This window comes from Nanorana parkeri, unplaced genomic scaffold (assembly GCF_000935625.1).
Source record: "Nanorana parkeri isolate BGI_ZX_2015 unplaced genomic scaffold, ASM93562v1 scaffold247, whole genome shotgun sequence".
Classification (NCBI taxonomy): domain Eukaryota; kingdom Metazoa; phylum Chordata; class Amphibia; order Anura; family Dicroglossidae; genus Nanorana; species Nanorana parkeri.
In genome coordinates, this window is record NW_017306515.1 from 849,842 (window position 1) to 865,062 (window position 15,221).

A 15,221-nucleotide genomic window follows, 5' to 3' on the forward strand; every position below is an offset into this window, starting at 1 on the left:
ATGTGACTTTTCCTGCCAATTAGATGTGTTTCGGTTGAATGCATTAGAATGGGTCTGAACACAAACTTTCATTAGGGCAACATGGGAACCATATAATATATGGCTCCCATGTTGCTGTAATGAAAATTTGTGTTCAGTATATACATATGACACTAAAGCTGAATCTCCTAGACCCGAATGGCATTTGGGATCCGAATTTCCGAACTGCATTCGGGAGCTCCCGAATGCTATTCGGGTCTGGGAGCCTCAGCTTTAGTAATATATGTATATGGCTCCCAGACCCGAATGGCATTCGGGAGCTCCCAAATGCAATTTGGAAATTCGGATCCCGAATACCATTCGGGTCTAGGAGATTCAGCTTTAGTATTAATATCTGTATATGGTTTTCTGTGGTATTTGCAACGAATATTCGTAAACTTATCTGAAACTAACGAAAATTCGGATTTCGTCCGAATCCGAAACCGAATTGAAATTCAGCTCTGAATAACGAATTTGGAAATAACAAAATATCCAAACTGAAACAATTTTTTTCGCAGCTTACATGTCTACTTTTTGATACAGCAGTTTATCCATCTACTTTCTTACCTGCGTAACCTTCTCTGTAACATTGTGTGTTCGCTCCTTCACCTTGGGCGCTATGATCGCTTTTTCCGATGGAGGAGAGGATGCCTTTTTTTCAGTTTTTACATCTGAAAAGTTCAGTGTGAGTTGAGGGATTTTGTTGATGGTGCTGTATTTGTTCAGGTTTGAATCAGAAGTCGATCCGAGAAGGCTTGATTTGATATGATTAAAAGGGCCTGGAAGCAGTTAAAGACAAATGTAACCAAAATATCACAAGAGGCACTTGTAGAACAAAACACTGAATGATAACCTAAGTCTTTGAACAGGTTTCAATGTGTTAAGATGCCAAGGAGAGATGAGCAACATTTATTTATGGTATATTAGTATTGAAGACAGTATAATTGCTGAGTAGTCAGAGCAAATGGAAACCTCAAGACTGATAGCAGTGCAATTAAAGATGAAAAGTGGAACTAAATGAAGTCAGGTAACCAATAGCCACCAAACAGGAGGCAACTTTAAAGGTCAACTCTAGTCACGCATGAAAATGTTATGTTTGGTCTCAGACAAAGGACACAGTCTACTTGCTGGGTATTTTTAATTTTTATCCCATCATCCATTTTGTCCTGATTACAACCTCCCTCACTATATACTTATGGTTGTTGACATTCCTTTTTTTTTTTACATGGCTCTCAATCAAACCCTCTGAAAAAGAGAGGCCAAGGGTGCTCAGGTTTTGAGGAACACCCTCTGTAGTTCTCCAGGGGATGTTTCACTGGCATGAGGGTTATTTTCATGGCTCTATCAGCACTAAAATCAAATAAAAATCCTTAAAGCAACCCTGTACTTGCTCATGTGCATTGACCCACTGCTCCATTTTGTGCCGGGAGCCAAAATAAATACCAGATACTTCTGTAGTATGAAGGAGCATGTGAATACCCCATGTGACATCACTGGGCTAACTAGGGGAATCCATAGTGCTATGTAAGCTGCTACTGCAGTGACCTGTAGCTTACACAAAGCTGTGCTTTCACTCCCAGAGGCTGAATGGGGCAGGAGTGAAAGGTAGGTAGATATGTGTGTCTGTGGAGGTCTGTAAAAAAGTAAACCTGCTGCATTACTCTACATAGGCATGGCCAGGAAGTAAGGGGAACTCCCCCCAAGAGCAAGACAGACAATAATAAATACCTGGCAGAGCACAGTATACAAAACAAAAAAATAAGATTTTGGCTGGAGATAGACTTTGTTAGCAGCTACCTTGTACAACACATAGGAATCTATTTATAGCCAATTCACAAAGCCATTCACCCTACAAATCTTTCAAAAAATTTGTTCTGTGTAAATAGATGCAAAAATGAATGTTTTTAGATATATTTTCTTTTCAGGTTGAATGCATGTAATATTATACATCATTATGGCCTTTAGAGGATACTAGTAAATACTTAATCTCCATCCAGTGGCCAAAATGCAGTATTACATTGCATACATTCAAAGTGATATGAACATATAACTAACAGGATTATTCACAAAAGGGTGAAGAGTTTGGAGAAGGTAGTGAACAATCTAGGGCAACATAGCTGAACTGGAAAGTGAGCGGAATTGGAGAATTTTGTCCAAATCATCTATTTTGTCTTAGATTGTTCACCTCTCCTGCCTTCTCCAAACTCTTCACCCTTATGTGAATAACCCTGTAAGAACATTCGTCTTTGTATCTATCCACACAGAACAAATGTTCATAAAGATTCATTGCACAAACGGCTCTACGAATTGTTGTAATTAGACCCCATAATGCATTTGAAGTGGTCAGTAGAGTTTCATTTCATTCCACTAACTGGGACTCTGAGTATTTCCATGACTCACTAAAATAGCTGATTTGATCTGAGTCTCTGTTTGATGAAGACATTGCACTGAGGGATACATTTCATTAGGCATGAACAAAAAAAATGGTGTAATAAAATAGCTGAGATAGAGATGGAAAATGTAAAAACATGAGCTGTGAAGCTTTATTGATCTAGGAGAAATTTAGATTGGTTTAATTGATCGCCATAGTTTAGGCACAATGTGTAACTGATATATTACTGGAAATCATTTGATTTCATACTTTTTTACATGTTCACATCATCACTCAAAAATATTTTACTTGTTTCAGCTAAAAAAGAGAGAGAAACATTAAGTGCCCATTAACTATTTTGTGTTACGTCACACACCCTGAAATACTTTATTAAAAAAAAGCACATGACCCTTTTTTCCAATGTAAAATTTTAAATGGTCCTAAATTATACATACAACCAATACTTTTGATCATCCTTTATAGCTTAAGGCCCTGGTGCCTGCCCTGTGGCCCATTGGTAGTTTCTATGCGTCTCCTTGCAGTCCATGGTAGTGGGAGCATTATTTGCAATGGAGCTGTAATATCAGTCTAATGTTACATGTCTCTAATTGTCTCCTGCAGCAGGTTTCCATTCTCCAACAACACCTGTAGTATGTCTGCAGTCTCTGACCAACTCCTGCAGTATGCCTAAAGTCTGTGACAGCCATCTGTCGTATGTTGGGAGTATCTGACCATCTCCTTTAGTATGACAGTCATCTGTAGTATGTGTGCAGTCTCTAACCATCTACTATACTGTCATAGGTCTGCAGTCTCTGACAATCTCCTGTGGTGTGCCTGCAGTCTCTGACTTCTCCTGTAGTATGATTGTAGTCTCTGACAGTCACTGTAGCAATACATTTACTCATTATTATGATGATGTCCCATTGGTCCTTTCAGGAGCTGCAGTTGTTGCCCTCAATTCCCTATCAATTGACAAATATTGGATTAGGGAATAGTTAACACAGTGGTGTATAACTATATGATGCAACTGCTATGGGGCCTGGGATGGGAAGGGGGGCCCATTAAGGAAAACCAAATATGTGATGTTTATAGTATAGAAGGGGTGAAGTCAGACCTCAGGATGGTCTCTGGTCACAGATCCCCCACTGTGCAGGAAGAAGCATTTCCTTATCTGTCTTATCAGTGTAGATTCATGGTCCTCTGAACTTCTGCCAGCTGCTGCAGAAGTCACTGGAGGCCCTATCAAAATTTTGCTACGGGGCCCCATGAGTTGTAGTTGTGCTTCTGAGTTAATACCCATGTTGGGTTTTTTTGCCATCTGTTTCCCATTGGGGAGATTTGTTTTCATTTTTTAGGAGTCAACTGAAAATGAATGGGCAACGTAAGTACGTAAAGGGTGCCATTGCTGACCCTTATTGCTAAAAGTACTGATACCGATAGAAAAGCTTTAATGCTTTCTGAGTCAATGACAAGTATGCAGATCTGGTGTTTTGACTCTTCCCTGACGTTCTGATCTTTATGCTTGTCCAGGATTAGTGACTCAGAAAGTATTGAAGCCATAGACAGACTGTTCTTAGAGTGAGGTCAGGAAAGGAAGCCCTCGTATTTCTGTGTTAATTTTCTTGAATTTAGTAGATAGAGTGTACATCAGCATAACTCCCAACTATCCTAGATTGAGGGTTCATCAGCATAACTCCCAACTATCCTAGAAAGAGGGTTCCTCCGCATAGCTACCAACTATCCTAGAGAGAGGATTTATCAGCATAGCTCCCAACTATCTTAGGGAGAGGTTTAATCAGCATAGCTCCCAACTTATCCTTGAGAGTGGGTTCTTCAGCATAGCTCCCAACTATCTTTAAGAATTAGTTCATCAGCATAGCTACCAGCTATCCTAGAAAAGAAGATTCATCAGCATAGCTCCAACCTATCTTAGAAAGAGGGTTCATCAGCATAGCTCCCATCTATCCTAAATAGAGGGGTCATCACCATAGCTCCCAGCTACACTAGAAAGGGGGTTCATCAGCGCAGCTCCCATCTGTCCTAGAGAAATTACTCATCAGCATAGCTCCCAACTATCCTTCAACTGGAGGGCAAAAACCGACCTACTTTAGGAATCATATCCCTCTGTCCCACCTTCTTCTTCAGTTGTCTTTTTGGTCTGAAGTACAGTTCTCTTTTAAAAACATACAATGTATCTACAAAGTGTTATTCTGTGCTAAGAGTCTCATCTAATCTCTAAATTATTGTTTTTATTTATTTTTTCAAAAGGTAGTATGAAGGAAAGATAAGGGTGAATAAAGTACTTGTGGGTTTAACCAATCGTTTTTTTTTAAGATCCCCCCAAAAAAGGGGCATGACAAAGGTGTGTCCTTTGCTTATACTGTATACTTTGTTCTAAAATACGTCCCTCGTTCTCAGCTCAGAAAGTTGGGAGATATGAATTAGTTATAAAGCAAATGTAAAAGAGCCAGCCTGCCCAAGTGGGCATTTTGGACACTGCAGTAGATGGCTTTGTGTATCTTTTACTATTGCATAATTTCTGCACTCTAATTTTCTGCTCCATTAACCACTCATGGTCATCACAGAAACTGTAGTTTTCTGGATGTAGGAGGACCATTCAAACATTGTCTGGTCTGGCAGAAGGAGTGGGAATGGAGTGTTACATGGCAGGGTCAGGAATTAAAGCAGAGAGGTCTATAACCCCTGGAGCTGCCAAGAGATACGAGAGTGATTCAGCCAGCTGTCACTCACCCACAACTGAAATATCGGTTTTGAGTGTACTGGCCCTGTAACTGAGCTATGTAGTCTATAGACTCCTAATTTTCTGTATCCATTAGTTAAGTTATACCAAGTCAACTCCAACTGTATTGTACAGTTTCTGAATTACTAATCCAACAAACAACATTTTCTTATTTTGGGGAGAAAAAAAACTTTACACATAGAAGGGTGTAGCTTATTTTAAAAAAATGTTCTCCTTATTTTTGACTCTCTGTTAACATAAATAGTCCCCTGCTTAGCATGTTGCAGGTTTCACCTACACTTAATTGTAGATTTTGTTTGGATCGCCATCCACTGAAGTCACATAGTATATACAGCCACAAAATACCATTCACCCTATTTCCTGAAATATATTTGTGCTGCTGTCATTGCTGATCTCATGAAAATGATAGTTTACTGGCTAATGGTCTACTGGCTTCAATCCTTTCTTACCCAGAGCAAATACATATATAAGGGAAATTGAAGTAAAGTCAGAAATCCATGGCTACATAGTCCTTCATTTTGCAGAATGAAAAGTCAGCAATGGCAGCCTCCACAGTAAAGGTTTTCTTTACATTTGCCCACACTGGTAAGGAAAGCCCATTCTCCTTAGGGCCCACTGGTGATCACACCCACCAGTTCACTTTTTACTTTTTGGTTGTTTTACTTTTTGGCTGTGGTGCTTCCCCTGTCCTTGTTCCCTTATATACATGTATGTTGGACACCGCGGTCCGTACAAACGAGAAGCTGCACACCTAATCTTAGAGAACCCCCCACCCCCGCCGGTGAGCGCTGTAACTTTGGACTTCATCCACTCAACAAAAACACTGGTAAGGCACTATACTTATAGGCAAGAAGCTTCACATTTCAGAGTTCTTAGAAAAAAGTGGACTTATGTTTATAAGCTGAATTTTCAGTTTAAATCAACTAAATTCCAACCACAAAAGTTGTGCAAAGTCCTACATTTTGTTTTCTTTAGAAAGAGTAGAAAAGCCTGTCTCCTGCCAGCATGCTGCAGAGAAGGACCCTTTTCTCTCTGTATGGAAGAGGTCTGACACACCCCATACGGAATGAGACCTGGAGCTCCTAAATCGACAGGGAGCATAAGCTGACAGCAGAGCTATATGTCTGACTTATACATTGGTGCATTAGAATTCTGCAGAGAGAGATCAAGGTTTCTTTTCAGCAGCATGCGGGCAGGGGGCAGGCTTTTCTACTCAGGCTGTGGCTGCTTTATAAAGAAAACAAACTGTAAGATTTTGCACAGCATTTGTTTTGATGCATCTGGAATGTACTTTGCTGATTTAAACTGAAAGCTCAGCTGGGCTTTAAGAAGCACCATTCAGTTGAACATCTAACTATACTGTATGGGATGCTGAAATGTAATTTTGATAAAGAGCATCTTTCATATCATTAAACATTCATTTAGAAGATTAGTAACTCCATGAGAACAATAACAACAAATATACACAACAATTAGTAACTATACGCCATGTTATCATAATCACATAATCATACACAGCATGCAAGCTAGCAATTTTACAATCAAATGCCACATGGAATGGTTTGCCATGAATATTGATAGACAGACGCGCTGTTTAAGAAATCGCAAGAATATTTCTAGCCTTGTACATGAAGGTCTTGTAGTGGGGCTGCCTCTGCACATCAAGGGTTAACTGATCGTTAAGGTCTAGGTGAGCCAAATAAAAGACTTTTACTTACCTGATCAGGCATTTGGAGGCCCATTGACATCATCACGTACAATGCAGGGTCCATAGCCAAGGGACAGTCCACAAGCTGGAGCAGAGAGGTGAGCACCGACTGTTCGGGGGGAGCGGGGATCAGGTAAGTAAAAGTCCTTTACACGGGTCCCCTAGACATAAATGAGCAGTTAACCCTTGCAGTGAGGGTGTATCCCACTGCAAGGGTCGAGATAGGCTTTAACAGTATAATCATGTTTTGTACATGGGGATTTGCCCATGTCATGATATAATTTTCCAAACAATTTGCTCTAAAACAAACTAAGGTCCCATTCAGACTATTGTGGTGCAATAACATACATTTGTTTTTCTGTGCATTGATGTGCATTGCATTAAGGCAGCCTATTTATTTAGAATAGGCTGTCAACACACTTCAAAGCATGAAAAAACACATCTACGCTTTTTTGACAACACACGGCACCACAATGCACAAACTGTTCACACCTGTGCTTTGTGGCATGCTGTAGTGCAAGTGCGCTTTTACTTACTGTATATGTGCATTGGAGTGCAATTCAGAAAGAACGACCCCACAATGAACATATAACCATTAATTAATATATTACTGCAATACTATATTGTTAATCAGTTGTTAGGGCATACAAACTAACATGTGTTGATTTAATTTTCACCCTGGCATTCGGCTGCCTTGCCAGCTAAATCTCTATAGTTTTTGGTATTCCCGTATTTTAATGGCCACCAGCCTCAAACTTTGACCTCACTCTGTGATATCACTGTAGCCTTTCTTACACATATTGGAGCAGATTTTGGGAACCAGGGCATGTGTGCTTCCAATAGTAAATATACAATGCCTATCCCCCAAAAAAGTCACCACCTGGATTTAGCTAAAAAAAAGGTCAGAGCCTTCCACTGGATAATAGGTCTAGATTTAGCAATGTTATATGCCCAAAAAATGAGGTCAGCTGCCTACCTAAATATAATAAATTACCAGATTTTTTTTCCATCAATGGATTTTTTCTTCCCTGAAGAAATATATTCCATGATGACAATGCCAGGATTAAATTGGGCTCAGATTGTGAAAGAGTGGTTCAGGGTCCATGAGACATAATTTTCACACATGGATTGCCTACCACAGAGTCCAGACCTTAACCCCATTGAGAATCTTTGGGATGTGTGGGGGAAGACTTTATGCAGCGGTCTGAATCTTCCATCATTACTATAAGATCTTGGTGAAAAATGAATGCAACTCTGGACATAAACAAATGCTGCGACATTGCATAAGCTTAGCAAAACCATGCCATGGCAAATGCATCCAATAAACGAAGCTAAAGGCAGTCCAACTAAATATTAGAGTGTGACTTTCTTTTTGGACAGGCAGGTGTATAAAAGTTTCAGACCTGTTAGACATCAACAGATTACCTGCAGTTAGGGACAGATGATTGGAAGGATAAGGATAGGAAAATCTGTCTCCTAACCAAAGTTAATCTCTGGATTTGTGAACAGCCATGGACAACTGCGGCACCTATTCGTCTGTCATTCAGGCCGCAGGAATCCTCTGATTCTTGTCCTCGGAATATGCAATATAGAAGTGCAGAAGTGTGAATGGGTCCTTACACTTTAATTTAACTTCTTGTGCTCAAAAAGTGAGTCGAAATCTAAGCAGGGAAATTCCCTTTTAGTTTGGGAAGAAGTGCGCTTGTTGGAAGATTTGTCTTCATCTCTTGTACTGATGACAACTGTCAGATTTTGGGTTTCTGTCCAGTTTCTGTCCCGGTGGCAATGGACAAAAAGAGAGGCTGGAACTCCCCAGTGAGGAGACAGATAACAATAAATCTTGACAGTTCTAATCCTTCTCTACCCTATCCAAATCTAAGAAAAAAAAAAGTTTTGACTAGAGATATAATTTTAATGGCCTTTTACTTGGTATAGTATGTAGGAACATGGGAAGGTGTATGGGTAATACTGCATACTGTATGTGACGCGTGTAACAGTATTTTTTAAACTGATGCAAAATGTCAATGTTAATGGGTTATGGCTGGCCCAGCGAAATGTTGAGCTCAAACCTCAGAGACCTGTATGTGTTTGTAACACATTTTTGTTGTATGTTTTAAAAAAAGAAAATATTTTAAAGTATTAATAATAAAAAGATCTTGAATTTCATAATTGTGTATGTGTTGCCATTCAAGTCTGATATTTGAGCGCATTTTAAATAATAAATACTACAGAGGCGGTACCTTAACCCACCAAACAATATCTCATTACTAGCATTGTGTGTATTGTCTATCAGAATGAGTTCTCTAAATTGAGAAGGCATCTATACATTACGAAAGGAAGAAAAAGGACACATATGCTGAATCAATAAAAAGCTAATTATTGCTGTTTAAATGTAATTTGATGAACTGCGCAACAAAATAAGCATAAAGTAAAAGATCCCAAACACTCCTCTTGTGCATCTGACATCAACCTCCCTACACTGTAGATTTTTACAAAGGATTAGGGTTGTCAACCCCTCCATCCCTAAATAATACAGTACTGTGTTATCTTCACATGTTTAATTTACCTAATGGTAAAAACCTAATGGTGCCCCTTTCCATCCCCCAGGCCCCAGAGCAGCCGTCTGGGCTGCTAAGGCCATAGTTACGCCACTGTCTGCAAGGTTTGTAGTCCACATAAATAATCTCTCTCTCTCTTAGCCCTGATGAAGGGGATGTGTTTCAGAACCATGAAACACGTTGCCTACTCTACTTGACCCTAGTGGAATAAAGCTGTTTCTGGACTATTTTAATTGGTGTGGTGTTACAATTCCTACATTTATAGTACAAACCCGAGAGGGGTTGCATTTCTTCCCCACACTACAAAAAACTAGCAAAAACATTTCTTGCTTAACATACACTTTGCATCATACGAGAAGGTGATTCAGCTGGCCAAATTCCACAGGTGACTGAAATATCCAGTTTAGGCAGATTAACCCTTTAGAATCCAACGCTGTAAAAAAACAACATCAATATTTGTACGCGTGGCAAACCATTCCGGCGGGCTCAATCATATCAGAGACACATGCATGAATATCTAATCTTAATAAACCAAAAATAAGCCATACCCCCTGCCATCCAGGAATGTGAAACTGGTTTTAAGGAGACAAAAGAGGAGTGAATGAAGTAAACAGGCACATGTTTTGCTGCGTTCAATTTACCTCTTTGCTACCAGAGGGTGAATAAATCAATTAACAACGGCGGTCTGGCAGCAAAGGAGTTAACTAGAATACTGTACTTCCAACCCTGTAAAATTCAAAGGATACAAAGACCAGAGGTTAGGAGTAGAGTGACTTTGTGCACGCCAGATGCATAGGCAGTTTACTTGAAATAATTTAGATCAATATGTAGCGTTTTTTTCTGCTGTTATCCAGCCATAAATACCGGTTCAATAATGCGCCGAGTCATTATTGGGCCAGCAGAGGGCACCAGATTCTATCGATCATGCAACAAGCAAGTTAACATGCCGAACAAAAGTGGCCACTCTAGAAGAGGCAGATATAAGAAAAGAAACCGTTTGCCAAATCACACGTTACCTTTGATATCGCGACCGTTATCTGATATTCAGCAGAACAAAGGAAATACAAAAGAGAATATTCTAAATGTTTTGGGTTCACAAAGGACAAACACGATAAACAGACAAAGGAAATGAAAACATAGAAAATATATAAAACATTAAAGTCATTGATACATGTTGGTTGTTGCAGCACTTCAATCACGTTGGATAACTTAGAGACTATTCTTTAATGATGATCAGAAAACCGGTCTCTATTGAAGTAGAACTATAGGCAGTTTGAAAAAAGCCACATCTGATTCACGTCTGATTCACATCTGATTCACATTTACATTCATCCAAAAAAATAAAATGAACAAATGTATTTTTAATGCTACTTTAACCTGTAATCTCATGTGCAGCACTCGGAGATGAAGCAACAGAAATGTTAGATAATTAAGCTCTACCTGAATTACTCGTGCGTGCTGAGAGGTGGACAGAGCAGAGCGATGACATCATCAGTTACATTGATATTACAGTCAAAATGTTTTTAGGCTATTTCAAATGCTGATGAAATCACTTACAATGGAGGCTGCAGCTTGATGTTAAAAAGTTTTAGTTTCCTACAGAATCAGCTGGTCCCCTGAGCACTGATCCTTTTTTTAGGGTGTCCCCTTTCCCATGCAGGGCCCTATGGAGCCACCCATGTGTGTGTGCTAGTAAGCTGTGTGTGTCTCACAGCAAGGCCAGGCACTCCTCTGCTTTCTGCTCCCCTCTCCTCCCTCTTCCCTTCTCCAAACTAATAGATGGATGGCTGATGGAGACTGCTTTGTCCCTTGTGATCTTGTATTGGACAGGAGGTTCAGGGAAGCTGAGCTGGGAGAGTCGGAGTTGTTTGGAAACATGATGACAGTAAGTGTTTTGGCAAAAAATACTGTGCTGGGAAATGTATATTTTTTTCATCTATATTCATTATTAAAGGAGAACTATGGGGTAGGGTTTTTCCCCCACAGTTCTCTTAGGCTGGGTTCACACCTAGGCGTATTGAATATGCGCGTTTCTCATCGTGCGTTTTTACCGCCTGTTTCCGAGGGCTACTTGGCTGCTTCCCAATTCTATCCAATACTGTCTGGATCCACCCAGCTGTGTGAGTGACAGCGGGCTCTGCCTATCTAGAGGCAGAGCCAGCTGTTACCGCTCCCTCCCCCGTCCATTCCTCCCGTCAGCGCCGGAGGATCGGAGCAGGGAGGGGGGGGATCCCTGCAGGGAGCCGTGAGTGACAGTCACTGCTCTCTGCAGGGAGATGGTCGAGAAGTGTATGCGTTCGCTCACTTCCCAATCTATTGAGCCAACGTGTGACAGTTTCATTGTCACACGTCGGCTCGAACTATGAGGATGAGTGATTTTCACTCACCTCATAGTTCTCCTTTAAAAAAAGTTTGAGTGTTTAATACTACTTTGCAAGTTAGAAAGAGAAATATAATCATGAGATATTTTTAAAGGACCTAGGATCCTAGTACCTATACATAAAAGCCTAAAGGCAGGCAAAAAGAAAAAGGAAAGGTAATGTAATAATCAAACATGATTAAAATGTATTTTAAAATACTGCTGGTTTAGCTGCCTGAAATCTGTATTTGTATTACCTTCCCACAATTCCCTTCACAGTAAAGATCAGACTAAGGGGTCTATTTATAAACAATTCTCAGAGCCATTTTTCTTGTGAAAGTCTGTGAATGTAAGTTCTGTGTGAATGGAGGCTAAAACAAATGTTCTTAGTTTATTTTCTCTACAAGTCGAATGTAATAATAGGAAAATACCGCATTATGGCCACTTGATGGAGCTAAGGAGCTTGGGAAATAAATACTTTGTTCCTAGGCTCCTCAGCTCCATCTAGTGGCCATAATGTGGTATTTTCCTATTATTACATTCGACTTGTAGAGAAAATAAACTAAGACGTTTTTGCCTCCATTTGCACGGAACATTCACAGAGTTTCGCAGGACAAATGGCTCTGTGAATTGTTTATATACAGACCCCTAACAGTGGCATTTCATTCATTGTGTATTAGACAAACTCTATTAAATTGCACAGTGCTGCCAAACTAACATGTCTTTAGGCATTGGAAGCAGGAGGAGGGTATGGGGTGAGTGCAGCTTACAGGAGGAAGGGAGCTGAGGAAGAACCTCAGGAGTGAGATTATATTATTTCATAGTCCAGTGATTAGGGTGGAGACTGGGAGGTAACAAAGACAAAGGTACTAGGAAAGTGCTGACAACTAGGTACTGTGGTAGGGGAATGTGAATCACAGGACTGACTGAACAGAATTAGCCATATACAGTTCACAATCACATGAGTATTTAAAGTGCGTCATTAAAATGAACCCATCAGGATACCATGATCCTGGCTTTACAACCTAGCGTGTTACAGAGCCACTGACCTGGAACAAGCATGCAATAAGTGTGAGAAGTCTGAACTTCTGTGCTGCACACAAGGCCGGTGCTGCCACTAGGCAAACTAGGCAGCCTTCTAGGGAGCACTGCTACCTGGGGTGCAGCCTTGACCATTAACCCCCCGTCTATTTCAAATTGCACCACGTCTATTTCAAATTGCAAAAGCCAATAGCAGGCTGGCTCTTGCACCCGCCCACTGAGCAGAGGAACGTAACTGAGAGACTACTTTCTCTCTCAGGTTCGCTCCTCTGCTTAGTGGGTGGGGTTTCAATAGCCAGCATGCTATTGGCTATTTCAAATTAAATGACATCCACCTGTCGCCTGCAGAAGCTGACCCGCAGGAGAATGGGGCTGAGCAGGGGAGGGGACTGAGGGCTGAGCAGGGGAGGGGGGGTGGGGTGGGTACAAGTAGCTGGTCTTGCCTAGGGCGCAAAATAGTCTAGCACCGGCCCTGGGTGCACACTAGTTTTAGGTCAGTGGCACACTAAGAACAAAGCAGGAAGAGGAATGACAATGACATCACAAGATTGGCTGCACAGAACTACAAATCCATTGGCAGGTCTAGAAAATAAACATATATTCATTTTAACTGTGTTTGCCAGGAGTTTCATTTAAAGCAAAACCTTAAATAAATGACATTTCAATTCTTATAGAACTGTGCATCATAAACACCTGCCGTGATTTCATTTTTTACCTGTTTTTGAATCCTTTGTTGTATTTCAGTGCTGCTGATCTCCTGCAGCCTATTTGCAGCCACTTCATCCCTATGTGCACTCTGACATTTGTCAGGGAGGGTCCCCAGATAGCAGTGACAATTGAACATGCCTGCTCCATAAGCGTTGGCAGAGCCATTTATAGTTTCCAGCAGGGGCGCATGATAAAGGGTGACAACGCAAGAGAGCAATTAAAGCAGAACTCCAGGTAAAAAAAATGTATGAACCCTTGTAGTAGGGCTACCCCCGCACGGGAAGGGTTAAGTGCTCGTTTTTGCTTTGGGTGAAAATAAAAAATTTATACTCACCGGATTCTCCAAATGGGCTGACTGTTAGATTGGTCCCTGGAGCCTCTCTACCCCTCCACTGCAGCGGTGTAAGGTCCCTGAGTCATTACATTCTACACACAGAGGGGAATTCATCAGAAATGGAGCAGACAAAATCTGGAGCAGCTGTCCATGGCAACCAATCAGCTTCTCTCTTTCATTTTCAAACCTTAACTGAACAGACTAAAGAGAAAAGCTGATTGGGCAACTGCTCCAGATTCTTCTGCACCAGTTGTGATAAATTCTCCCCATAGTGTATAGGACATGAGGGCGCCGAAGCAGTGGCATCACAAGGGGGGTGCAGGGGGTGCGGCCTACACCCAGGTCCCACCATTGGAGGGGTGACACCAAAATGACTGTCAGTCATTTTGGTGTCCCCCCTATGAAAAGTCTGGCACTCAGCCACGGACAGAGAGTCCGGCAATGTCAGGAAAAAGGAGGGGACCCGCCGGGTGAACGTCCCCCTCCTCTCTCACCAAGATGGCTGCTGGCAGGCGTCAATAAGATGACCGCGAATGCACAATGACATCATCGCGCATGTGGCAACGTCACGCGCATGCGTGATGATGTCACGGCGGGGTGTCACCCGGTCTCCGCCCATCAGCAATGTCGCAGCCGGCTTGCTCGGAGGATCGGATAAGTATAACTTTGATATCTAGACAAAAACAAGCACTTAACTCTTGCAGTGCTGGGGTAGCTCCACTTCAAGCTGTTCTTAAATAAAAAGGGACAGAGCGTTGTCAACCGATAACAGGAAGTGCCTGAATAAGGATCTTCGTAGCGGGATCACCAATGAAAGCTGTCATTTTAAGATGATTGAACATGACTTTTGCAGTTATGTTGCATGATGAGGATTGTATGAGATTTTAGAGTTTGGGTTTACATATACCTTAAGGCGGTGACAACAAAAAGGAAAGCTAGATGACACCTGTACCAGCAGTGCCCACCAGTCATGGCGCCGCCACCACTATGTGACACAACAAGTCAAGTTGGACTGTAAGTCCCCCTACCAGATGAAGTGGCAGCAGCCAGCTGGTGTTTGAGAAGACAGTGTAGAGTCCACATTTCTTAGTGTTAGCTGGATAATCCTGCAGAATGTGAGATGTTGGCTGCTTGCCACTTTTATTCATTTATTCTATTGGAAAACATTCAGGTTTTTTTTTTATGTTCATGAGCTCAGATCTCAGAGGAATATTAAGGCTGGCTGACCTATGCACTTCCCTTTTCATACAATTTCAAGGCACGTTTTCATGTTATTATGTGCGTTTTGATTGTAAGTTTTCTCCAATTATGTGCCGAGCACGTAGGGAGGTGTGAGAAGAGCTTGCCATTCTTCAAATGTAGC

At 41.2% G+C, this 15,221-nt stretch overlaps 1 protein-coding gene across 2 annotated transcripts in view; it reads right to left on the reverse strand.

The window, feature by feature from the left end:
* KCNH7 (potassium voltage-gated channel subfamily H member 7) overlaps positions 1–15,221 on the reverse strand; it is a 355,010-nt gene that overhangs the window by 115,750 nt on the left and 224,039 nt on the right. The window contains exons 5-6 of one of the 2 annotated variants that reach the window (XM_018556691.1): positions 10,433–10,453; positions 586–797 (exon numbers count right to left, since the gene is read on the reverse strand). In XM_018556691.1, the coding sequence (XP_018412193.1) occupies positions 586–797; positions 10,433–10,453 (233 nt within the window). The remainder of the gene's footprint in view (positions 1–585; positions 798–10,432; positions 10,454–15,221) is intronic. The other variant, XM_018556690.1, reaches the window with a different exon arrangement.